We start from the raw sequence: 26650 nt of genomic DNA on the forward strand, positions 1-26650 counted from the left end.
CTATAGAGCTGCTACCATCTTCATCATGGTCAGTAAAGTTCACTCCAGCCACAAGTTAAAAAGGCAGCTCAATGGAACTTTCTTTGTTTCCTTCATTTCCTTTAAAATGCTGTTAAATTCAACTGAAAGAGAAGCTCCTTTTTGTTCTTTAGCTGCTGAGAAACTGAAAAAGCCAACAGCAGCTCTAACTGCATGTTTTTCTCTTTGTGTACCAGGAGGTATGAACATGGCTGTGTTGTTGTCACTGAGCCACAGAGTTCTTATTATTCACATCATTTCAATCTTCTCATGCAGACAGAAGACTGCCACATGTTTCCAAACTGTTGGAGCTAAATATTTCTTATTAAAATCCCTGTTCTCCCACATTCTTCTGTGTGATTCATTTGTTCAGACAGAGACCTTCATGAAGACAAGTTAGCTCAGCAGCCAGTCATGTTTCATGTTGCTGTTCAGAGGACTAAAACAGCAGGGAGTGCTTTGACATGATGGACTGGAAGAACAAGCTGAAAACACTCAACCTTCCTACTGATTGTACAGAGAAGTCATTTAAATCAACAATCTATTAACAATCATGTCACCAAAACTCTAACAGAAGCATGGTGAAACTAACTATTTCTATATATTCAGTTGTTCTGTTTAATCTTTAACAAAAACTCAGTTTTATAAAGTGATCAAACATGTAGATAAAATATCAGACTGCAGGAAAACAAACGACCAAAACAGTAAAGTAATGATAGCGCAGTAAAGAGTACAATGTTTCCCTCTGAAATGGGACAAAGTTTCAATAAAACTGAAATATGACTCCATGTGGATAAAGTCTTTAAGTGGAAATAAAATCCAACAATTATTCAGAAGAATATGCTGACACTGAAATTTATGGAGCTTAAACTGATCTTTTAAAATGTTCCTCTTTAATGTAGAGTTAGTTATGTAAAGTTAAATGAATTTATGTTTATAGTGAAGTGTTGTTTTGAGACATATATCAAGGAACAGTCTCTCCTTTTCCATCGCCAACATCTCAGTGTGTTTCTCCTTGTTCTGTAAACCTGAACCTCTGTCAGTCATCCTGAAGCTGTGAGATGACAAAAAATATGAAATATAATTCTGATGTAGGTCATTTTACTCTCGTAAAAATCAAGATTAAACTAGGTCTGTACTACTCAGCACTTTATGGCAGTAAAGATATAAAACACAATGAAATGGCTGAAAATGTCTGAGTGTGAGTGTAACACCAACCAAAGTCTAACTACTCGAGTCATTAGTGGTATGAATCACAGTTGTAAAACCCACGATCCCTTCAAACACTAAAGTTTTAACACCACGGATAAGCCATTCCACGAATAAGAAGTTCCCTCTTGTCCCACTGGTTGAAGAGTTGTCACCAAAAAGGGAGGATTTTTATTTCGATACTGACAGACTGAAAGAAATTAAAGGAATGTGGGATCATTTTTACTCACCTGAGTGAGCCGATGGATGGCATCGCCTCCAACAGGGACTCACACAGACTCTGGCAGACAGCAGCTGCTCTGTCCCAGTAGAGGCAGACATTAACCTTTGTGGACATCCTCTGCATGACTTCCACAGCTCTTTCAAACAACTGTTTTTCACCACAAACCGGAAGATGTAACTGGTTTCCATCAAGACCAAGCAAGGCCTCATAATCCATCTGCTCTTCACTGAGGAGGAAACTCTTCCAGAGCTGCTGAGACAGGAGGTCACGCCTGCAATTTAAAGAGGAGGCTGTTTCTTCATTGTTCAACTATTCAACCAAAAGGTGTGATTCAGTTTATTTTACAGGGGTTGGACAAAACAATGGGAACAAATGTGATATGTCAGTGTAGATTCTCAGTCATCTGGGTCATGGGAATCCAAAGAGCTTGAGACTACCACCTTATTCCAGCACATTTGGCCATCTCTAAATAAAGACTATAAAAAGCTCGAGTACTTCTTCAGAGGTGCAGAACCTGGACTCTTGACTGAAGATTCTCAGTCATCCAGGTCATAGTAATCATGCTCAAAGCAGTTTCATTTGGATCTTTAAGATCCAAAAAGATCCAAAAAGAAGTCCAGTTGCCCTTTTTCCAGCTCTTGTGAACTCACACATACAACATCCAGCCTGCCGTATGTTCACTGCCGGTCCCTAAAGAGATCTCTCTGTCATTACTTTCTCTCTGCCACAGCCCCACCCACTGCCCACCGGGAGTTAAGGCTGATTCTTACTCGGCGCGACCTCGCTCATACTAGCTGGTCGCAAATGGCGCAAACGGTCACGTGTCCCAAAATTCCGCCACGCCCCCCTTCGCAAGCTAGAAAATCCTCGCGCGGCACGAGGGCGCGCACACAACTTTTTTTCTGACTTCACGCGCGCTCAAACGGAAACAGCTGACCAAGAAAAAGAAAAAATGAACACTGCAGAGACCGCGGTGACCGAGACGGTGCGCCTCTACAAACATCTGTACGACACGTCTATGAAGTTACACTGGGACAACGTTGGACAAAGTCCGTCTTGTTGCAAAGGACGAACATTCCACCTTCTCTTCTGTTTTTGCCGCAGCCGCTTAGCTCTGAGATACATATACAGTTCTACACCCAGAGTAAATTCATTCCGCATCAGATGTGCCAGCCTCTGCTGACGTGACACCACAGGTGGCATTGTGTATGCTTTTTTCGAATGCTTTTCAGCTTGTTTCCTCAACAGTGACGCTCGCTGGTCTGGAGAGAACTGCAAATGTGACGCATTCTCGGCGCAAACTGCGCTTATGAGCTGAAGGAACTGTGAAGGGACTGGCGCTTTCGATTACGTCATTAATGGTTCTCGAGCCAGAACAGTTGCGCGTTTGCGCCGAGTATGAATCAGCCTTTAAATGATTCACTCATGGACTGAATACCCTGACCTTATTCACCAGACCTACCTTAAATGTGCTCAGACAACAGATAATAAGTTGGTGATACTTCATTTAAAAAACTGACTTTTTTCAGAAGAACACGCTGGTCGCAGTTCGGCCCATTTGAATATCACACCATGACAACAGGCAGCCGGAGTGGCCAGGACAATTCCCGGTGGGCCGGTCTGATGTTGGGGCCGTAAGGGCCGGTGTTCTCTCTTCTTTTTTGGGCCGGTGTTCGGTCATGGCAGCGGGTTGATTACGTGCTGCTCGCGCTGTCCCTGGGCCGCCTTCACTGACACGTTAAACGTCAGCGCTCTCGGTCAGTGGTGTTTGAAAGATGGAAAGTAGAAAGATCAAGGGTGGCGCGAAAAAGGCTAGAATTAAAAAGAGCAAAGCTCTGGAAACAGACGCAGCTAAATATGCAAAAACTGGCAACTTTTTCACTAAAACGAGCTCGCGGTTTGTAACATCAAATGAGGACGATGAAACGGAAAAGGCAACATGTTGAACTCTGCCTGCAAACCAGCGTTCATGTTAATTAATTATCAAGTCAATTTGTGTTCCCACAAGTCCAGAGTGGGCAGGTAGGATTACTCATTGAGTGAATACTATTAGAATGAATATAATGAAAAGTATGGTGTAGAGCTGCTCTATGAAAAGGGCCCTGAGATGCTAGATGATTCAGCACCTCATTAATGAAACTGACCTGAAATGATCAGAAGGCTTTGTAAAAACGGGAGATTTGTGCTGAGAATTATGACCATTTTTAAAATGTGATTAAGTGTCAGAAGCAGAGCCAGCAGCCAGTAGCAATGGGACTGCTTCTGTCAGTGTGGAAGGAACAGGTGAGTTTTCTATGCCCAAACCCGTTTTATTTTTTTATTATTAAAAGTAAGATAGTAAATACACAAAGCCCACAATTAAAAGAGAATACAATAAAAGTAATATGAAATAGACCTGCATATTTTGCCACTGAAAATATCTTAATTGGTTAAAGCAATACTATGTAACATTAATACATTAAAATAACAGCTCGAAAAAAATTGTGCGGCTAGAATGAGTTTTAATATTACGATTGGCCTGTCTCCTATGCCCTTCGGGGGTCTGAGTTGGAAAAACTGCGCTATGTAACTTTGCTGGAGCGGCCCGGGAGCTGAGCGGAAGTACTTCGACTTGCTTTCTGGCACACCTACAGCAAAAACAAATAGACCCCTCTCACGCTCCCAGGTACATTTGATTACTCTTACCTTCTCGGTCGACATAGCTTGCACCTTCTGAGTCCTCACCGGTTCGTCAACAAACGTGAAAGTGAAAGTGAAAGGGTGTTGTATTTACAACAGTGTACATTACCTCCAAGACTGTAGGGGGAGCTCCAGAGTGGGCTTTTTGAGAAGTTACATTGTATTGCTTTTAGTCAGAATGTCTTTTCCATATCAAATGTAAGGTTATTATTTAGGGGTTGAAATCGCCAGAGACACCACGATATGATATTATCACGATATTTAAGTCGTGATATGATATTATCACGATATTTAAGTCACAATATAATAATATCACGATATTGCGATATGCTGAGTATTGCTACACCAACTATCAAAGTTATATAGCAAAATTTTCAGCTGCAAAGGATACCAACATAATTAATCTTATCAACATGCTTATCTGTTAAAAAAAGTTTTCAGTCAATTCATCTTACTTGAAACATTTATTTCAATAAAATGGACTGCTCAGAATCGGGTCTCTGCTTTTTGCGGACGATTTGGTTCTGTTGGCGTCGTCAGGCCGTGACCTTCAGCTCTCACTGGAGCGGTTCGCAGCCGAGTGTGAAGCGGCTGGGATGACCATCAGCACCTCCAAATCTGAGACCATGGTCTTAGGCCGGAAAAGGGTGGAATGCTCTCTACGGGTCGGGAATGAGATCCTTCCCCAAGTGGAGGAGTTCAAGTATCTCGGGGTCTTGTTCACGAGTGAGGGACGAATGGAGCAGGAGATTGACAGACGGATCGGTGCGGCGTCTGCAGTGATGCGGGCTCTGCACCGGCCCGTCGTGGTGAAGAAGGAGCTGAGCCAGAAGGCGAAGCTCTCGATTTACCGCTCAGTCTATGTTCCTACCCTCACCTATGGTCACGAGCTGTGGGCAGTGACCGAAAGAACGAGTTCCTACCCTCACCTATGGCCACGAGCTGTGGGTAGTGACCGAAAGAACGAGATCGCGAATACAAGCGGCCGAAATGAGTTTCCTCCGCAGGGTGTCTGGGCTCTCCCTTAGAGATAGGGTGAGAAGCTCGGTCATCCGGGAGGGGCTCAGAGTAGAACCGCTGCTCCTCCGCATCCAGAGGAGTCAGATGAGGTGGCTCGGGCATCTGGTTAGGATGCCTCCTGGACGCCTCCCCGGTGAGGTGTTCCGGGCCCGTCCCACTGGGAGGAGGCCCCGGGGAAGACCCAGGACACGTTGGAGAGAGTATGTCTCTCGGCTGGCCTGGGAACGCCTCGGGGTCCCCCCAGAAGAGCTGGAGGAAGTGGCCGGGGACAGGGACGTCTGGGTCTCTCTGCTCAAGCTGCTGCCCCCGCGACCCGATCCCCGGACCAGCGGAAGATGATGGATGGATTGATGGACTGCTCATTCAACAAGTGCAAACACTCAGTTCAAACTGAATAGAAAAATAAAACATGTCTGTCTTTTCCCAACTACAATAGAAAAATAAAACATTGTAAATTGTACTCATTGTAATTATATGTCCCCTTTACCTGACCAACGTAACTGTTTGTATTTCAGTCTAGTCAATTTCTTCCGCGTGCGCGATGTTCGTCTCATTCAGAGTGAAGATTTCACTGATTTCACTGATTGCCTTCGGGAGACAACAGGGCTGCACAAATTGCAGGCTGTTGTTCAGGAAACCTCAGAAGCATTTCGTATGCACTATTCCATCACGTGGTTACGTCAGTTTTCAGTTTGTGGCTCGGAAGCTGCAACGTGGTTTGTCACCGTGCTTGTGTTGAAAAAGGCAGTGATGCGCCGCACTCTCGCCATAAACCTGGCTGCTGTTGGCAGCTTTAATGCCGGCTGTGATGTGAGATTAAGTGTGTTGGCGAAACACTTGACAGGGACGTATCCCCCTAACTGAAACAATGGACTGAGTTATCTTACTTGCACGCTCAGAATGTGAAGATAGCTTTGGTAATCTCAGAGTGTCCAGTGTCGGTTGTTTTTTTTTTTTGGGGAAGCGCTGGTTTCGTTTGGCCCCCCTCACCTGCCAGTGCTGCTGGGTGGTAACGGGAGAGGTGAACTCTCATGTTAGTTGTGTTCCCGGAGTATTTAACTTTCGCACATGCAGATTGCATGTGATCAATGTCTTTCTTTCCCTCTTTTTTTCAAAAGTCCAAAATAAGTCCAGACATTTGACTTAAATATTGATGGCGCATTTATCAGTTCTCCTTCCTACATGTTGCTGTGCTGTGATCACCTAGGACCTTGGTCATGTGCCAGCCAGATCTCACGAGAGCCGCGCCTTCGCTGTGTTGAGCTCACCAGGCAGGAACGGCTAGCACCATTTAGTGGACTAAAGCAGCAATTGATTTTACTTTGGTGCATAATACAGAGTTTATTCTTTTATGTGTATGTGACTAAAATATCGATATTTGGTGTCTCTGAATCGATACAATATCGCCACGCGAAATATCGCGATATGTCACTGTATCGCTATTTTCCCCCACCCCTTTTATTATTACATGATTTTAGTAACAGGTCGAGATCTAAAGTGGACTGATCTGATGCATGAAACTCCAGGGCTGAAAATGAGTCCCACTCCGGCCCTGACAACAAGAGTCTTCATCAATCACTCATGGGTCAGAACTGCACAAAAGTTGGACGGTTTAATCACTGTGGCTCCCTAAAAAGATCAAAATACCTCTATCCTACCAACGCCACAGCCCCCCCACTAAGAACAGGAAGTGATCGTTTTTATATTTGACTTCTGAACAATTTACTCTTCACACTTTCACAGAGAATGTGTGAACCTTTCATCCTGCTACTTTATCAGGTTTTTTCAACATTTTTACCAAATACATCTACAGCAAACTGATGCTCTGCCATGAAAAAAGGAGGTCCTCCTTCCTATCTGACACATACAATATTCAATTTTCCTCAAACTTTGCAGATCTGATGAAAGTCCCATCTAAACACAAAACTATAAATATGTTGGTGGATGTGGCAAAATAGCTCCATAGCTCCCCCTAAAACAATCAAGAACTTCTGCATATATAAAAGATATTATGCATGTACTGTAGGAGCCATACATTGATTTTGAGTTGTTTTACTTTGTATTATTCTTATTTTGTGTGCACATGCATGACGTCAGCGGAGGCTGTCGCCGGTGTCTGTGGGTGGCACCTTGGGTGTGTTTTTTCTTTAAATGAGTAGGTGAACTCAGCTGTGAGGGGATGAGCCTGGATCATAGAGGCTGGGTGAGCTTGGGAAAAAACTTTTTGTTGACCGTAAACGTAAGCATAATAATAACTTGCACTTTCAGAGGCATCCTTGCACGGCTTGTGAAATACATCAAATGAAGTAAGTGTCTGTCTTTTGTACAAGCTTGTGAGATGGAGCAATAAATAATACCATCGTGTGCAATAGTTCTGCGTGACGCGTCATCAGAAGTAAAACCCCATTCGCGATCTCGTTCTTTCGGTCACTGCCCACAGCTCGTGGCCATAGGTGAGGGTAGGAACATAGACTGAGCGGTAAATCGAGAGCTTCGCCTTCTGGCTCAGCTCCTTCTTCACCACGACGGGCCGGTGCAGAGCCCGCATCACTGCAGACGCCGCACCGATCCGTCTGTCAATCTCCTGTTCCATTCGTCCCTCACTCGTGAACAAGACCCCGAGATACTTGAACTCCTCCACTTGGGGAAGGATCTCATTCCTGACCCGGAGAGAGCATTCCACCCTTTCCAGCCGAAGACCATGGTCTCAGATTTGGAGGTGCTGATGGTCATCCCAGCCGCTTCACACTCGGGTGCGAACCGCTCCAGTGAGAGCTGAAGGTCACGGCCTGATGCTCCACCTTGCTGCTGATTTAACACACATGTAAATCACAGTTCTGCTGCACAACATCTGCAGGTGGAGACACAAAGTGATGATGACTCACTGCTGTCTGTGACCTGAATGTGTTGCTCTCTATAGAGCTGCTACCATCTTCATCATGGTCAGTAAAGTTCACTCCAGCCACAAGTTAAAAAGGCAGCTCAATGGAACTTTCTTTGTTTCCTTCGTTTCCTTTAAAATGCTGTGAAATTCAACTGAAAGAGAAGCTCCTTTTTGTTCTTTAGCTGCTGAGAAACTGAAAAAGCCAACAGCAGCTCTGACTGCATGTTTTTCTCTTTGTGTACCAGGAGGTATGAACATGGCTGTGTTGTTGTCACTGAGCCACAGAGTTCTTATTATTCACATCATTTCATTCTTCTCATGCAGACAGAAGACTGGCACATGTTTCCAAACTGTTGGAGCTAAATATTTCTCATTAAAATCCCTGTTCTCCCACATTCTTCTCTGTGATTCATTTGTTCAGACAGAGACCTTCATGAGGACAAGTTAGCTCAGCAGCCAGTCATGTTTCATGTTGCTGTTCAGAGGACTAAAAACAGCAGGGAGTGCTTTGACATGATGGACTGGAAGAACAAGCTGAAAACACTCAACCTTCCTACTGATTGTACAGAGAAGTCATTTAAATCAACAATCTATTAACAATCATGTCACCAAAACTCTAACAGAAGCATGGTGAAACTAACTATTTCTATATATTCAGTTGTTCTGTTTAATCTTTAACAAAAACTCAGTTTTATAAAGTGATCAAACATGTAGATAAAATATCAGACTGCAGGAAAACAAACGACCAAAACAGGAAAGTAATGATAGCGCAGTAAAGAGTACAATGTTTCCCTCTGAAATGGGACAAAGTTTCAATAAAACTGAAATATGACTCCATGTGGATAAAGTCTTTAAGTGGAAATAAAAACCAACAATTATTCAGAAGAATATGCTGACTCTGAAATTTATGGAGTTTAAACTGATCTTTTAAAATGTTCCTCTTTAATGTAGAGTTAGTTATGTAAAGTTAAATGAATTTACCTGAGCTGTGAGATATAAGGCAGACACTGCAGGAAACTCCTCACTTCACTCTCTTCATGTGAGCAGCCTGTCAGCTCCACTTGTTTCTTCTCTGATTGGAGTTTCAGCACTTCCAGGAGGATGGAGCTCTTTCTCTCTGAGAGGTCTATGATCCAGACTGCAGGAGCTGACTGGAAAACTGGCTGTAATGATGGAAGGACACTCAGACCTGTTTTAGTCTCACAGTCCTTCAGATGGGAGTACAGATCCAGCAGGAAATCACACTGATGTTTGTCTCCATGATTAAAAGGAAACCTCTGATATCTGCACACTGATGATAACAGCTGCAGCATCTTCTCTCCTGTCTGCTGTTCTCTCTCTGCTGCTGCACAGAACAGATTTACAAAGAACTTGGTTTGATCCTGAAGATCTGAGCTCTCAGGATCCAAACTGGAACAACAAGAAGGAAACATTTAGTGATGATTTGATCTCAGCTGCATAAATACAACCACACACTACTGATGGACTCCATCTTGTACATGTGTGTCCTGTATATGATGAACTTCCATGTTAAACACATCTTTCATCAGAGCAGCTGAACATTGTTTTAGACTGTTACTGACTCACAACACAAACACTGATCCTGACACTGAAATCACTCAGTTCTAACTGTCAGCCTCATTTTATCTGCTGTCTGACCTTTAAGAGTCAAACATAGAAACTGAAATCAAACAGCGGTGAAAGAACAAATCCAGAGTCCGTATCATGTCCAATAGGTGCTGATGCTCCACCTTGCTGCTGATTTAACACACATGTAAATCACAGTTCTGCTGCACAACATCTGCAGCTGGAGACACAAAGTGATGATGACTCACTGCTGTCTGTGACCTGAATGTGTTGCTCTCTATAGAGCTGCTACCATCTTCATCATGGTCAGTAAAGTTCACTCCAGCCACAAGTTAAAAAGGCAGCTCAATGGAACTTTCTTTGTTTCCTTCATTTCCTTTAAAATGCTGTTAAATTCAACTGAAAGAGAAGCTCCTTTTTGTTCTTTAGCTGCTGAGAAACTGAAAAAGCCAACAGCAGCTCTGACTGCATGTTTTTCTCTTTGTGTACCAGGAGGTATGAACATGGCTGTGTTGTTGTCACTGAGCCACAGAGTTCTTATTATTCACATCATTTCATTCTTCTCATGCAGACAGAAGACTGGCACATGTTTCCAAACTGTTGGAGCTAAATATTTCTCATTAAAATCCCTGTTCTCCCACATTCTTCTGTGTGATTCATTTGTTCAGACAGAGACCTTCATGAAGACAAGTTAGCTCAGCAGCCAGTCATGTTTCATGTTGCTGTTCAGAGGACTAAAAACAGCAGGGAGTGCTTTGACATGATGGACTGGAAGAACAAGCTGAAAACACTCAACCTTCCTACTGATTGTACAGAGAAGTCATTTAAATCAACAATCTATTCACAATCATGTCACCAAAACTCTAACAGAAGCATGGTGAAACTAACTATTTCTATATATTCAGTTGTTCTGTTTAATCTTTAACAAAAACTCAGTTTTATAAAGTGATCAAACATGTAGATAAAATATCAGACTGCAGGAAAACAAACGACCAAAACAGTAAAGTAATGATAGCGCAGTAAAGAGTACAATGTTTCCCTCTGAAATGGGACAAAGTTTCAATAAAACTGAAATATGACTCCATGTGGATAAAGTCTTTAAGTGGAAATAAAATCCAACAATTATTCAGAAGAATATGCTGACTCTGAAATTTATGGAGTTTAAACTGATCTTTTAAAATGTTCCTCTTTAATGTAGAGTTAGTTATGTAAAGTTAAATGAATTTACCTGAGCTGTGAGATATAAGGCAGACACTGCAGGAAACTCCTCACTTCACTCTCTTCATGTGAGCAGCCTGTCAGCTTCACTTGTTTCTTCTCTGATTGGAGTTTCAGCACTTCCAGGAGGATGGAGCTCTTTCTCTCTGAGAGGTTTATGGACCAGACTGCAGCAGCTGACTGGAAAACTGGCTGTAATGATGGAAGGACACTCAGACCTGTTTTAGTCTCACAGTCCTTCAGATGGGAGTACAGATCCAGCAGGAAATCACACTGATGTTTGTCCCCATGATTAAAAGGAAACCTTTGATATCTGCACACTGATGATAACAGCTGCAGCATCTTCTCTCCTGTCTGCTGTTCTCTCTCTGCTGCTGCACAGAACAGATTCACAAAGAACTTGGTTTGATCCTGAAGACCTGAGCTCTCAGGATCCAAACTGGAACAAGAAGAAGGAAACATTTAGTGATGATTTGATCTCAGCTGCATAAATACAACCACACACTACTGATGGACTCCATCTTGTACATGTGTGTCCTGTATATGATGAACTTCCATGTTAAACACATCTTTCATCAGAGCAGCTGAACATTGTTTTAGACTGTTACTGACTCACAACACAAACACTGATCCTGACACTGAAATCACTCAGTTCTAACTGTCAGCCTCATTTTATCTGCTGTCTGACCTTTAAGAGTCAAACATAGAAACTGAAATCAAACAGCGGTGAAAGAACAAATCCAGCGTCCGTATCATGTCCAATAGGTGCTGATGCTCCACTCTGCTGCTGATTTAACACACATGTAAATCACAGTTCTGCTGCACAACATCTGCAGCTGGAGACACAAAGTGATGATGACTCACTGCTGTCTGTGACCTGAATGTGTTGCTCTCTATAGAGCTGCTACCATCTTCATCATGGTCAGTAAAGTTCACTCCAGCCACAAGTTAAAAAGGTAGCTCAATGGAACTTTCTTTGTTTCCTTCATTTCCTTTAAAATGCTGTTAAATTCAACTGAAAGAGAAGCTCCTTTTTGTTCTTTAGCTGCTGAGAAACTGAAAAAGCCAACAGCAGCTCTGACTGCATGTTTTTCTCTTTGTGTACCAGGAGGTATGAACATGGCTGTGTTGTTGTCACTGAGCCACAGAGTTCTTATTATTCACATCATTTCATTCTTCTCATGCAGACAGAAGACTGTCACATGGATCGATTTCATTTAAAATTTGCATAATCGATTTGTAGGGCATGAGATCGATTTTTTTTTTTCATGAATGATTTTTTTCATGAAGTTACTGGTTCCAATCCACACGGCTACGGTAAGAACCATGTGTTCCCCAGTCCAAGCAGTCATCAACCCACTAATTCTGGGCACCTGTAATTATACCTAGAACTAAGTTAGCTACCATAAAAGAAGTGCCCCCCCAAGTGGCTAAATCTAAAACTACACTAAAACCTACCTATAGGTGAGACTAAAATGGCTCCTACAAATGTATTTAATTAAGTAGGCTGTCACGTTGAATATAGTGTAAAATCTTGCTAATACTTCTTTCCACTGGGTGGCTTCAGGTGTTACTAATATAATGTAACAATCTGTTAACACTGTCAAGCCACAGCCCTTTGAAATATTGATGTCAAAATGCAACATTTTGAGGTTAAATCCTGGCGCCAAGAGAAGCAGATGGAACCGATTCGGATCGAATCGAATCGAATCGAATCGAATCGTGATTAATCGATTTAAAGCCCTAAGAATCGAAATCGAATCGATCCAGGAACTTGGCGGTGATACCCAGCCCTACAGAAGACTGTCACATGTTTCCAAACTGTTGGAGCTAAATATTTCTCATTAAAATCCCTGTTCTCCCACATTCTTCTCTGTGATTCATTTGTTCAGACAGAGACCTTCATGAAGACAAGTTAGCTCAGCAGCCAGTCATGTTTCATGTTGCTGTTCAGAGGACTAAAAACAGCAGGGAGTGCTTTGACATGATGGACTGGAAGAACAAGCTGAAAACACTCAACCTTCCTACTGATTGTACAGAAAAGTCATTTAAATCAACAATCTATTAACAATCATGTCACCAAAACTCTAACAGAAGCATGGTGAAACTAACTATTTCTATATATTCAGTTGTTCTGTTTAATTTTTAAAGGTCCCATGGCATGAAAATTTCACTTTCAGAGGTTTTTGAGCCTTAAAATGAGTTTCTCTAGCCTCCTTAAGTCACCCCAGTGAGTAGAAATTGCGAAATGTATTCACGGAGCAGTACAGCATTTCCTCCGTGTTTTGAACAGAGCGCCTCCAAGTGTCTCGTTGACTCAAGGCTCCTGGCATGACGTCATGCCAGGATAGAGCTCATCAAAATTTCCCACCCCCTCTCTCCGCCACGCCCTCTGTCTCCACCCACTGCTGGTAAACTACCTGTATCTTACCCGCCCAACTCATGTGGAGTAGAACGAGACTCGCCACGGGCTGGGAGCTAGCTAGCTGGTCGACGGACGTGACGTGGTGTGGATTTGAATTCGTAGTTCGGAGGAGTTGGAGGCTTGGAGTGACGTGGCGGTTGGCATAAACTGATTTGTGACTGGATTGTATGGCGTCTCAGGGTGAAGACGAGGGAGATGATGAAATGGATAATGGAGATTGGAGTCATGTATGTGGTAGTGGTAGGTCAGGAAAAGAGAGAAGGACAAAGGAAGATAATATGAGGGGAACGCAAAGTAGTAAGCGAAGTCTCGAAGGAAATAGCTCAGACGAAAATAATATAGTGTGTAAGAAGGTTGTCAGGGAGGAAACCAAAATAATTATAAAATTCAGGAAAGAAGATGAGGGTATTCAACTAAGTCCAATAAATTTATCGAGGGAACTAAAAAAGAAGTTTGGTGAGCTGATTCTGGCTAAGATTCTAAGAGATGGAAATCTGTTGATTATAGTGGGGAGTGAAGAGCAGAAAAACAAAGTGATGAATAGTCAGAACATTTGCAAAAAAATGGTGAATGAGATAAAGATATTGGGAGAAGCTAAAATAGCTAGAGGAGTAATTTATGGAATACCGGTGGATGAAGATCTAGAAAAGTTAAAACGTAGTATTAGTGGAAATGAGATAAGCAACATTAAAAGATTAATGAGAACAGTGGAAGGAAAGAGAGTGGAAAGCCTGTCAGTGATGTTAGAATTTCAAGGAGAAGTTCTTCCAGAAAAGATAAGAGTTGGATGTATGGTCTTTCCTGTTAGGCCATACAATTCTCCTCCGCTCAGATGTTATAAGTGTCAGAGATATGGACATATAGCAGCAGCATGCAAGGGGAAACAAAGATGTCCAAAGTGTGGAGGGGAGCATGGATATGAAGAGTGTAAAAATGAAAAGGATATTTGCTGTAACTGTGGAGGGCAACACAGGGTGACTTATGGAGGATGCGAAGTTAGAAGAAAAGCAGTGGAAATAGAACAGGTTAAAGTTACTCAAAATATAAGCTATGCAGAAGCTGCAAAGAGAATGAAGAAGCCAAGAGAGGTGTCAGGGGAAACTATTATAAATACAACATCAGAACAAAGACAGATGAGAACAGATACAGTGATGACAGCTGAGAAGATTATGTTGTTCATTGCATATGTAATTAACTGTACAGAGCAAGTAAAATATAATCAAAATAATAGTGAAAGGAGCAGAGAAATTCTTTGGGATAAAGGACATATCTTGGGAGCACATAAATAAGAAGTTGGGGGGAGAAGGGAAGACAGGAGGACAGGAAGATAGAATATAATGTTCATCCTGCAGTGGAATGCCAGGAGTTTAATTGCTAATGGACAGGAGTTTAAGGGATTTATTAAAGAATTTAAAAAAGAGTTGGATATTATATGTATTCAGGAAACTTGGCTTAAACCAAGTTTAGATTTTGTTATTAAAGGATATGAAAGTGTGAGAAGAGATAGAGAGGGAGGGTCTGGAGGAGGCTGTATAATATTTATAAAAAATGGAGTTCAATTTAGAGTAGTAGCTAAAGGAAAAGAATTAGAATATATTATTATTGAAATTTGGACAATAAATGGGAACATTAAAATAATAAATTTTTATAATCCATGTAAAAAACTATCTGTAGAGGTAATGGAGGAATTTGGGAAGTATTTAGAGGGTAAAGTGATTTGGTGTGGGGACTTTAATGGGCATAACTCATTATGGGGTAGTTATAATGATTATAATGGGGAAGTAATTGAAGAAATAATGGATGTTAAAAATTTGGTAGTATTAAATGATGGGAGTGGAACAAGAATTAATTTTAGAAATAATACAGAGTCAGCCATTGATTTGACAATAGTGTCAAATTCTTTAGCAGGTAAAAGTTTATGGAAAGTACTTAATGAAACAACTATAGGAAGTGATCATTACCCTATTATGATAGAAGTTAAAATGCATATAGAGAAATATTGTATAAATGAGATGAAAAAATGGTGTTTTAGATCTGCAAATTGGAAAATTTTTAGGAATAATAGTGAATTAAAAATACGAAAAGTGGATGTAAATAGTAGTATTGAGGAGTTGAATTTTAATATATGTAATGCTATAGTAGAAGCGGCTCATCAAAATATAAGGATAAAAGGAGGGAAAAAGGAAAGGAAGTTGGTACCATGGTGGACAATGGAATGTACTGCAGCTATTAAGAAACGAAATAAAGCGTTTAAAGTATTAAAGAAAAATCATAACCCACAGAATTTGAATGAATACAAAAAATTACAGGCGATGGTAAGAAGAACTATTAAAAATGTAAAAAGAGATTATTGTAGGAGTTTTTGTAACTCAATAGGGAGGGAGACAGACATATCTAAGGTATGGACAATGATTAAAAGAATGAAAGGAATTAAAAGAGTGACTGGATATCCAGTATTAAATAATGGAGAAATAGCAGCAGTGACAGATAAAGATAAGGCAGAGATGTTAGCAAAAGTGTTTGTTAAAATTCATAGTTCTGAAAATATCAGTGTAGACGGGAAAAAAGGAAGAGAAAAAACAATTCTGGAAAATAAGGAGCTATTGGAAAAAATGGTAGAATCGGATGATGTATTGAATATGGCATTTACAATAATGGAATTAAATAGGGCACTTAAAAAATGTAAATTAACAGCACCAGGGAAAGATCAGATTTGTTATGTAATGGTAAGTAATTTAAGTGAATTTTCTAAAAACATTTTATTGGAATTGTATAATCGAATTTGGGAGGAGGGAGAAATACCAAAAAGTTGGAAAGAAGCTGTGGTTATACCAATTAGAAAGCCAGGGAAAGATGAATCAAAACCAGAAAATTATAGACCAATAGCGTTAACATCCAATATATGTAAAATAATGGAGAGAATGATAAATGAAAGATTGATATATTATATAGAAAGTAAAGGACTTATAACAGAGGTTCAAAGTGGATTTAGAAAAGGGAGGAGTACAATGGATCCAATCAAGGGAGTAACTTTGATTTTGACATTGGTGGGGACATAAAAGTGCAGTTTTTTGTTTTTTTTTGCATTACCAATCATAAGTTAATGGCATGCAGATGCTATATGTTAACGAGCCATCCTAATTTTTAGGGAGTTTGTCTTTAAATCACAGGGTTGCAAGCTCAAATCCCACGATTAGGCTACCTCTGTTTACACCTGGAGTGACCTTGAGCAAAACAACTAACCCAACAATTCTCCAGAGACTGTAACCAATAATGTGTTCTTATAAGTCGCTTTGGATAAAAAAAAAGTCAGCTAAGTGTTATGCAATGTAACTCATATAATGCAGAGTATCTGCACATTTTTAATCAACAAATTTAATGACATTTAAGACCTTTTTAAGACCTCTAAGAATAAAAATTAAGACCATTACCACAGCAAAAATATATATAAAAACTACACTCTAGGCTGTTCGGTGTTGAAAAAAAGTCCAGTGTGAAATGTGTGCTTCAGTGATACTGAATCAGTGTGTCAACATGATCGCATAAGATTTGAACCCACAACACCACACACTACAGGACAATCGTGCCCAATTGTCACACATCTGCGAAGGAGCGTGTTTTCGCTGCCATTTGTCTGTCTGTTTGTCTGAGGCTCTGAGCAAAATAATTCCATAATTGAACCTAATTTTCGAGTTATGTCTACTGTGCTTTTACAACTAGCAAAACGATTTTACAACCCAAGTTAACTTAAACCAGAACTTTGGACAACTCACGTGAAGCACAGACTGGTTTATGCAATAGTCAGCTGTCCATATATGGACTGTGACTTTGCAGCATAAACCACACGACAAAATCAAATTTCCTTCGGGATTAATAAAGTATCTCCAATCTAATCAAATAAATAAAAACGAGCACAGACCGCTCATACAGTCAATGGCACGTAGCCTACCCATAGAAAAAATACACACTCTCACACACATCATACAACCTGACTATCGACTGTTACTGAACAATGATCAGTAACTTACACAAACCCAGACACATAATGGCTCGGCGGCCAGCAATCGGATAAACCAATGAAGTGAATGAATCCTGTGAAAGAATGAAAACAAGTGAATGAAACCTGCACTCACCCATTATGAAGTTAACTCTGCACCTCCATAATCTTGCCCCTGCTCAGCCAACTCCTTGACGTCAGGTTTGGTAAAGTTACTGCGGCTAGCATTAGCAACTAGGCTGCTAGGCTTGCTAAATCGGTAAGCATTAGGCTACAGAAGAAAGCTAGTCTTTTTAGCTACGTTATATTATCATCTTTCTTCTCGGCTATAAGTTAACCTTTGTTTACGGCCACTGGCCCTAACCTGACGCGCTAGCTGTCATATCACCGGAAGTTTTCACCGGAAGTACTGGCGCACACACAAAACGTCAGCGGTCGCCATATTGTGCGCAGAGCTATAGAAAATCGTCTTTCCAGACATATCTTTCTTTCATTTCTCCCAGATGAAATTTAATGCCACTCTTCGAAAATCGGCGAAATTTAAGACATTTTAAGACCTTAAAAAAAGTATTTTTTATTTAAGACGTTTTAATACTTTTTAAGGATCCGCGGAGACCCTGCAGTAGGGGGCTGAATATTGGTAGGGACGTGACCCTAGCGTCCCTACCCAAAATTACGCCCTTGGATCCAATAATAGGTTTAGAGCATGAAATTAGGAAGGCTCAAGTAAATAAAGAGAGTGTAGTAGCAGTATTTTTTGATATTGAAAGAGCGTATGATATGATGTGGAGGGAAGGGTTATTAGTTAAAATTAGAAGAATGGGTATAAGTGGTAACATGTTTAAATGGATTAAAACATTTTTAGAAGAAAGAAAAATACAAGTGAGAATAGGGAAGGAATATTCTGAAAATTTTAATATAGAAAATGGGACACCACAAGGAAGCATAGTAAGTCCAGTATTATTTTCTGTGATAGTAAATGATATGTTTAAGGAAACAGAAGGAGGAATGGGTTGTTCACTGTTTGCTGATGATGGAGCAATGTGGAAAAGAGGAAGGAATTTAAAATTTATTGTAAAGAAGCTACAGGAAGCAATTTCAATGGTGGAAAAGTGGTCATATAAATGGGGATTTAGGTTTTCTGTGGAAAAAACTAAAATAATGTTTTTTACAAGGAAAAGAGTGGATGGAGAAATTAAGTTGAAAATATATGGTCAGGAATTGGAAAGAGTTAAGCAATTTAAATTTCTTGGGTTATGGTTGGATGAAAGAATGACTTGGGGTGTACACATTAATAAAATAATAGATAAATGTAGGAAGGTGTTGAATATAATGAGATGTTTAGTTGGTACTGAGTGGGGGGCTGATAGAAGGTCATTGAAAGCTATTTATACAGGTTTAATTAGGTCAGTATTGGATTATGGGAGTATAGTGTATAATTCAGCTGCAGATACAAATCTAAAAAAGTTAAATACTATACAATATCAGGCTTTAAGAATATGTACAGGTGCCTTTAAAACATCTCCTATAGCAGCAATACAGGTGGAAATGGGTGAAATGCCTCTAAAAATGAGAAGGGAACAATTATCCTTAAACTACTGGTCAAAATTACAAGGTCAGAAAAAAGATAATCCAACAGTAAAAGTGTTAGAAACAGGGTGGGAAAAAGGAAAAATTAAAAGTTATGGAACAATAGTAAATGCTAAAAGTAGGGAAAAATATTTAGATAAAATAGATATAAGTCAAACGATTCCATTACATACAGTTCCACCATGGATAATACCTGAAGCAAAAGTAGATTTATCATTATTAGAAAAGAAGAATAGAAATAATTTTAGTTTGAATAAATATATTGTACAGGAACATATAAATCAATATTATAATTATGTACATATATATACTGATGCATCAAAAACTTTAGATGATAGGATAGGGATAGGTATGATTGTACCGCAATTTAAAATTAAAGTGGGGAAAAGGGTAAGTGATGGAGTATCAGTATATACTGGAGAAATGATTGCGGTACTTTTAGCAGTTCAATGGATAGAAGAGGTTAAACCATTAAAGTCAATTATATGTTCAGATTCAAGTTCTTCATTAGTTAGTATTCAAAATAGTAAGTCAGAAAGTAGACCAGATGTATTAATAGAAATAGAACAAACACTATATAGAATTAATATGATGGGGCTTATAGTTCATTTTATATAGGTACCAGCGCATTATGGAGTTGAGGGAAATGAAATGGCAGATAGAATGGCAAAACAGAGTGTAAAACGAGTAATGATTGATATTAATGTAAGAATGAGTGTAAAAGAGGTAAAGGGTATTATAAAACAAAAAATGGAAGAGAGATGGCAAAAGTTATGGGAGGAAGAAAGAAAAGGACGTTGGTTGTTTAAAATACAAAGGAAAATAGGGAAAATGAGAAGATCAGAAAGAAGTAGGAGAGAGGAGATCATTATAACAAGACTTAGAATTGGACATAATGGATTAAATAAAAACTTATATATGATAGGAAAACATCACTCAGGGAAATGTGAGTGTGGGGAAGATGAGACAATAGAACATGTTATGATATATTGTAGGAATTATCAGGTTCAGAGAAATAATTTAATTAGAAAGCTTAGTAGGATGAAAATGAAATTAGATATAGTAGATTTATTGCAAAAAGAATCAGGAAACAGATGTTATCAGGAAATTTTTTATTATTTAAAACGGTGTAGGTTATATAATAGAATATAGTATAGATAAAGTATATAAATGAGGGTATATGAGTAGGGAGTATGTAAAAGTGTAGGCATAAATAGATATATGGGTGTATAGATGAGTGTTGATGTATAGGTATATATATATATATATATATATATATGTGTGAATATATATATGTATATATATAAATAAATATATATTGAACGGGTATATATAAATATAGGGATATAGATAAATGTCATGTGATCCACACTCCATATCAGTAGGTGGCGGTAATGCTACTAAAAGTTGTTTGCCAACCGCCAATATAAAATCCGAAAGAGAGAGAGAGAGAGAGAGAGAGACTCGCCACGACTGAAGACAGTCACAGAAGATACAGAAATGGCTTCCAAACGACTTTACCATGCGAAATGTACTGTGCCAGGATGTGAAGATGAAGAGAAGAATATGTTTCCGCTTCCACCCTCTGTCCCTTTGAAAACGGAATGGCTAATTTCATTTAGAGGGACGGGTGCCCATGCATGTTCCAAAGAGCGTCAGTGTTTGCGCGACACATTTCAGAGGAATGATTTCACAACTTGGGACAGTACAGGGCAGGTTTTGCCCTACACCTGAAGTTGAAGCCTGGATCAGTGCCAAGCCTTGCCGGTCCATCAGCTACCCACACCGATCAAGTAAGTCATAATTATTTGTAGCCGCTAGCACTTTATGGGTGACAGCTAACTAGCCAACATTAGCTGTGGAGGTATTTATCCATGAAACCTACACTGCGCTACAAAACCAATACTCTGTTAAACTGGTTAGATTTGGAAAATTGGTTGTAAAACAAGACATTTGTCTTTTGACCAAGTATCTTACGTGTAGGGGACTACATACAGCATGAATACTTAGGTAAGCAAGTCTAGTTATGTTCTGCGGCTAGATACGTCTGTTACACGGAAAATGACGCCCGACGATAACAATTCATATTTTGTAAGCTTTCTTTCGATTGGTGACTTTATATTTTGAAAGCATTTGTTACGGTTTGGTGACTTTTTTGTTTTTTAACGTCGAGTCGTTTCTGCGTCTTTAGTGTGTGATATGCGATCGGGTGTTGTGGCTAGGTGAAGGATGTTTAGCAAACGTTTGCTGACTACCCTCGAACATACACCATTACGTATCTGTCAATTCGAACACAATTTTGACTTCAAATCTGTCGTGACTCGTCAGTTTATCACGAGTGTAATGCTCGGCTTTCGAACCATGAGATGTGTGCTCTCTGTCTGCATCAGGTTCACTCTTCACTGGCCAGCACATCAAGTGCTCACGTCCAGACATCCCGGCCAGGGATGCTGCCTGCCAGACTGACCCCATTGTCAATAGGACTGCAGCCACACCGAAGAATGTTGTCTTTCTCTATATTGGAATGCTTTGCAGGTGAGATGTTTTACCTTGTAGTTGTTGAAAGTTTTTGTTGTCTGAAATGTCATTATTGAGCCGGGTTTCTCCAGCACTACAAGTCTTGTGAATGTAATTTATATTTGATTTACCAAAAAATGTATACTTTTAGGGGGTTTTCAGATCATAGTTCCTATGAAACTTCACAATATATGAAAAGCTTTTTCCAAAATGTTTTATACCTACTTTCAAAAATATTGTTTTATTTGTTACTACCATTAAAAGCAGCATTTAAATGTTTCAACATGTTATGTAAATCTCAGCTGATATCACTTTCCTGATGCTTGAAATCAGATTTAAAAAAAAGTAATGAGAACAGCTTTTATAGGATTTTGGAAAAGAGCTTTTCATATGCTCTCCCATGATGATTCATGTGTCTCTACCAGCTAACCCCCACCACCATGGCAAATGAAAATTCTGTGAGAAACACTGTTTACACATTGTTTCTTGTTCTTTCAGACTGTACTTGGCGGCGATCGACTTTAATGAAAATGCAAACCGACCACAGGCCCAGACAGCAGACGGTGTACCTCTCTTCAAAATCTCCTTTCCCAAATCCAAGAAGGGGGAGTGCAGTCAAACGTCAAAAGACTAAGCCAACCTTTGGTAAGACCTCAAAAGTTCAAGAATTCAAGTCCAACTACTTTTCCCTGTATCAAATTTACTGAGGTTAATTCCAACAAATAGGAATACAAAAAATGTGAGAAATAGAAATCTAAACAAACATAAATGTATATATAGAACAAATATAAATATATAAATAAACATTGAAATGTACAAATGTTGTGCGTGTACAGTGAGTATGAATGTTCTGTGTGAAAAGGGAATGTGGATGTCCTGATGGACCTAATTTTTCACACGCGAGGCAGTCTAAACCCGGTGCAGTGTCCTTCATCATCGGGATACTCGGCACGGATACGCAGGACCACACAGGCAGGAATGACCACTCTGATCCGGCGACCCAAAAAGCCCCAGCACCACGCCACGAGCTGCCTGTAGGCCAAATACCTGAAGCGCCTGGAAGAACAGATAGAAAAAATGACACTTGAAGAGAATGTTGTTGTTCTTCTGTTATTGCTATGTTGTACATATTTACATATTCCTATGGATTATTCTTGATTGTGTTTTAATAATATCTTGTAAATAAATCTACAAACACTCTTCATACTGTCTGCATAGTTGAATTATCAGGCTCTATTGGGTGGGTGTACTGTAAACTCTATGTATGTGCCTATGAGTGATTATTTTACAACGCTTACCGATGCGTTCTTCTCAGGCGTAAACTGCCAAACAGGTAGATCCAAATGTTTACAGTGTTACCTGAGGGATCTCCATGCAGCATCTATTCTCCCTTTCTGTGGGCATTATCTCGCAAATTCCACATTGACACCTATTATTTTAAAAAAAAGGCAGTGTAATGATATTCTGTTTTCAGGTAATGCCGGCAAATATAACAATGAAACATCTTTAGTGGCAAGTAAATGAGTTAACAGGTGAGCATGGAGAATAATTACATGCTGGTCAGAATACTATCATGTTTTTTTGCATGCCATAGGCTACTGTATAACTACATGGGCAACAAACAGCTGGCTGTTCCCAGTGAAGACAGGCTACTAAAAAGGTGTACACAGAAATATGTGGCATAAGTTTCACTTCGTGTAGTTACACTTTGGATCCAGCACCTGGTCAGGATATGATGAGGTATGTTTTTTTTTTTTTTTTTGGTATATTACAGCATGTAAACCTTTTTGTCTAGAAAACTTGGTTATAAATCGCTCCCCTTATGTCAACACTGGGTGGAGAATCATTTGCCAAACAGGACAGTGTTTGTGGGGGTAATTGCAATTTTCATGAAATTACCCACCGCCAGCGTTTATTACAGTTGTTTTTCATAACATGTTGGAAATGTGTACTATGGGAAATACTTTGGCAGTGTTACTGTTGTACAATGCAAGGCGACATTGAGAAAGTTACTTGATGTAGAGACTGGAGATGCCAGCAGCCATACTCACTAATGTTAGCACTGCAAATACGTGCCCACATTGCAAAATAAGTTGGGAACTTATATGTTTTGTAAGCAAAAATAATATTTTAGGTAGTCCTGATGTAGTGACTAATTTCTGCTCTAATTAGGCTACCGTAGGCTAAGCGACTGCTATATCTGCGCACCTCAGTGGTTCGGACCGACCCAATTATAAACGTTTCCAGACATAACATTTCAAACTCACCATTCTGAGACGTTTTGCTGAAGGCGCTGCTGATCTGCAGTTTGTTGCTGAACTGCCTGCGCCTCGGCTTCAGGGTCCGATTCCGGGTCGAAGGCGAACGGTACGATGGTTTGCTCACCTGCCATTTCTATTTTTTTTTCCTACTAGCAGGCAGCTAACATGCGTGGAGCCAAAACAGTGAATCAGACACGCCCCCATTCAGCCATGACACACCCCTCGCGCTCCTCCTTGCTTCTCATTAGGAAAACAGGGCACTGGAGAGAGCGTTGAAATGCGGCTTTCTTCTAAGTGGCCAAATCTGCGTTTTCCGGGTGAATTTTGAGAACGCCTGGGGGTACAACATCCTGAAGCCTCCGAAAGCCCATTTAAAGTGCCGCTACTATACCATGCCATGGGAACTTTAACAAAAACTCCGTTTTATAAAGGGATCAAACATGTTGATAAAATATCAGACTGCAGGAAAACAAATGACCAAAACAGTAAAGTAATGATAGCGCAGTAAAGAGTACAATGTTTCCCTCTGAAATGGGACAAAGTTTCAATAAAACTGAAATATGACTCCATGTGGATAAAGTCTTTAAGTGGAAATAAAAACCCAACAATTATTCAGAAGAATATGCTGACTCTGAAATTTATGGAGCTTAAAACTGCTCTTTTAAAATGTTCCTCTTTAATGTAGAGTTAGTTATGTAAAGTTAAATGAATTTACCTGAGCTGTGAGATATAAGGCAGACACTGCAGGAAACTCCTCACTTCACTCTCTGCATGTGAGCAGCCTGTCAGCTCCACTTGTTTCTTCTCTGATTGGAGTTTCAGCACTTCCAGGAGGATGGAGCTCTTTCTCTCTGAGAGGTTTATGGACCAGACTGCAGGAGCTGACTGGAAAACTGGCTGTAATGATGGAAGGACACTCAGACCTGTTTTAGTCTCACAGTCCTTCAGATGGGAGTACAGATCCAGCAGGAAATCACACTGATGTTTGTTTTCATGATTAAAAGGAAAGCTCTGATATCTGCACACTGATGATAACAGCTGCAGCATCTTCTCTCCTGTCTGCTGTTCTCTCTCTGCTGCTGCACAGAACAGATTCACAAAGAAACTGGTTTGTTCCTGAAGATCTGAGCTCCAAAGAAGCAAACTGGAACAACAAGAAGGAAACATTTAGTGATGATTTGATCTCAGCTGCATAAATACAACCACACACTACTGATGGACTCCATCTTGTACATGTGTGTCCTGTATATGATGAACTTCCATGTTAAACACATCTTTCATCAGAGCAGCTGAACATTGTTTTAGACTGTTACTGACTCACAACACAAACACTGATCCTGACACTGAAATCACTCAGTTCTAACTGTCAGCCTCATTTTATCTGCTGTCTGACCTTTAAGAGTCAAACATAGAAACTGAAATCAAACAGCGGTGAAAGAACAAATCCAGAGTCCGTATCATGTCCAATAGGTGCTGATGCTCCACCTTGCTGCTGATTTAACACACATGTAAATCACAGTTCTGCTGCACAACATCTGCAGCTGGAGACACAAAGTGATGATGACTCACTGCTGTCTGTGACCTGAATGTGTTGCTCTCTATAGAGCTGCTACCATCTTCATCATGGTCAGTAAAGTTCACTCCAGCCACAAGTTAAAAAGGCAGCTCAATGGAACTTTCTTTGTTTCCTTCATTTCCTTTAAAATGCTGTTAAATTCAACTGAAAGAGAAGCTCCTTTTTGTTCTTTAGCTGCTGAGAAACTGAAAAAGCCAACAGCAGCTCTGACTGCATGTTTTTCTCTTTGTGTACCAGGAGGTATGAACATGGCTGTGTTGTTGTCACTGAGCCACAGAGTTCTTATTATTCACATCATTTCATTCTTCTCATGCAGACAGAAGACTGTCACATGTTTCCAAACTGTTGGAGCTAAATATTTCTCATTAAAATCCCTGTTCTCCCACATTCTTCTGTGTGATTCATTTGTTCAGACAGAGACCTTCATGAGGACAAGTTAGCTCAGCAGCCAGTCATGTTTCATGTTGCTGTTCAGAGGACTAAAAACAGCAGGGAGTGCTTTGACATGATGGACTGCAAGAACAAGCTGAAAACACTCAACCTTCCTACTGATTCTACAGAGAAGTCATTTAAATCAACAATCTATTAACTATCATGTCACCAAAACTCTAACAGAAGCATGGTGAAACTAACTATTTCTATATATTCAGTTGTTCTGTTTAATCTTTAACAAAAACTCAGTTTTATAAAGTGATCAAACATGTAGATAAAATATCAGACTGCAGGAAAACAAACGACCAAAACAGTAAAGTAATGATAGCGCAGTAAAGAGTACAATGTTTCCCTCTGAAATGGGACAAAGTTTCAATAAAACTGAAATATGACACTGTTGGAGCTATTTGTTATTTTGTATATTTGTCTCACTTATTAGTTAGTTATCTTTTGGGGGTTTAGTTTGGGGAATAAACCTTTTTTGGTTGTTTATGATATTTAGTATTGTTTGAGTTAATTTGGGTATTTAATTGTGCTTTTATTTTGAAAGCAAGTGGTAGCTGGGGCGCACTGGAGAGTTTACTTAGATGAGCAGGCAGTCACAGGTGGGCAGGCACCTGGGAGGGCAAATAGGTTTTAGCAGGGCAAGAGAGGCGGCAAAGGCCATTGTCATTTGTTTGTTTGCTTGTTTTTGGAGAAATAAACCGAAAGAAACGTAATTTTTTGCCTGGACAATGGACTCAATTACCTGCGTAAATTCACTCCCTAGGTGTCTCAGTGGCCGTTTGATTTGATTTAGTTTATTATGGTTTTGACATCTCTTTTTTGTTTTGATTATCGACACAAGAGGACAAATAGCCACTACAGACTCCATGTGGATAAAGTCTTTAAGTGGAAATAAAAACCAACAATTATTCAGAAGAATATGCTGACATTGAACTTTATGGAGCTTAAACTGATCTTTTAAAATGTTCCTCTTTAATGTAGAGTTAGTTATGTAAAGTTAAATGAATT

At 39.9% G+C, this 26650-nt stretch overlaps 1 protein-coding gene across 1 annotated transcript; it reads right to left on the reverse strand.

Moving 5' to 3' along the window:
• Positions 1-936: 936 nt before the first annotated feature.
• Positions 937-24769, reverse strand: LOC142391176 (uncharacterized). Its single transcript, XM_075476952.1, has 5 exons — positions 24344-24769; positions 10849-11277; positions 9015-9443; positions 1458-1721; positions 937-1072 (listed from the first exon to the last, which is right to left on the reverse strand). The coding sequence occupies exons 1-5, from the start codon at positions 24673-24675 to the stop codon at positions 937-939; spliced, it is 1590 nt and encodes a 529-aa protein (XP_075333067.1). The 5' UTR covers positions 24676-24769.
• Between the last annotated feature and the right edge of the window lie 1881 nt (positions 24770-26650).

Source organism: Odontesthes bonariensis, chromosome 11 (genome assembly GCF_027942865.1).
Source record: "Odontesthes bonariensis isolate fOdoBon6 chromosome 11, fOdoBon6.hap1, whole genome shotgun sequence".
Classification (NCBI taxonomy): domain Eukaryota; kingdom Metazoa; phylum Chordata; class Actinopteri; order Atheriniformes; family Atherinopsidae; genus Odontesthes; species Odontesthes bonariensis.

Coding starts and splice junctions, on each gene's coding strand:
- LOC142391176 (XM_075476952.1), bottom strand. CDS start 24,675: ATGCTGCAGCTGTTATCATCAGTGTGCAGATATCAGAGCTTTCCTTTT. Junction 11,278..24,343: donor CCTTATATCTCACAGCTCAG/GTAAATTCATTT, acceptor TTCTTGTTCCAG/TTTGGATCCTGAGAGCTCAG. Junction 1,722..9,014: donor CCTTATATCTCACAGCTCAG/GTAAATTCATTT, acceptor TTTAAATTGCAG/GCGTGACCTCCTGTCTCAGC.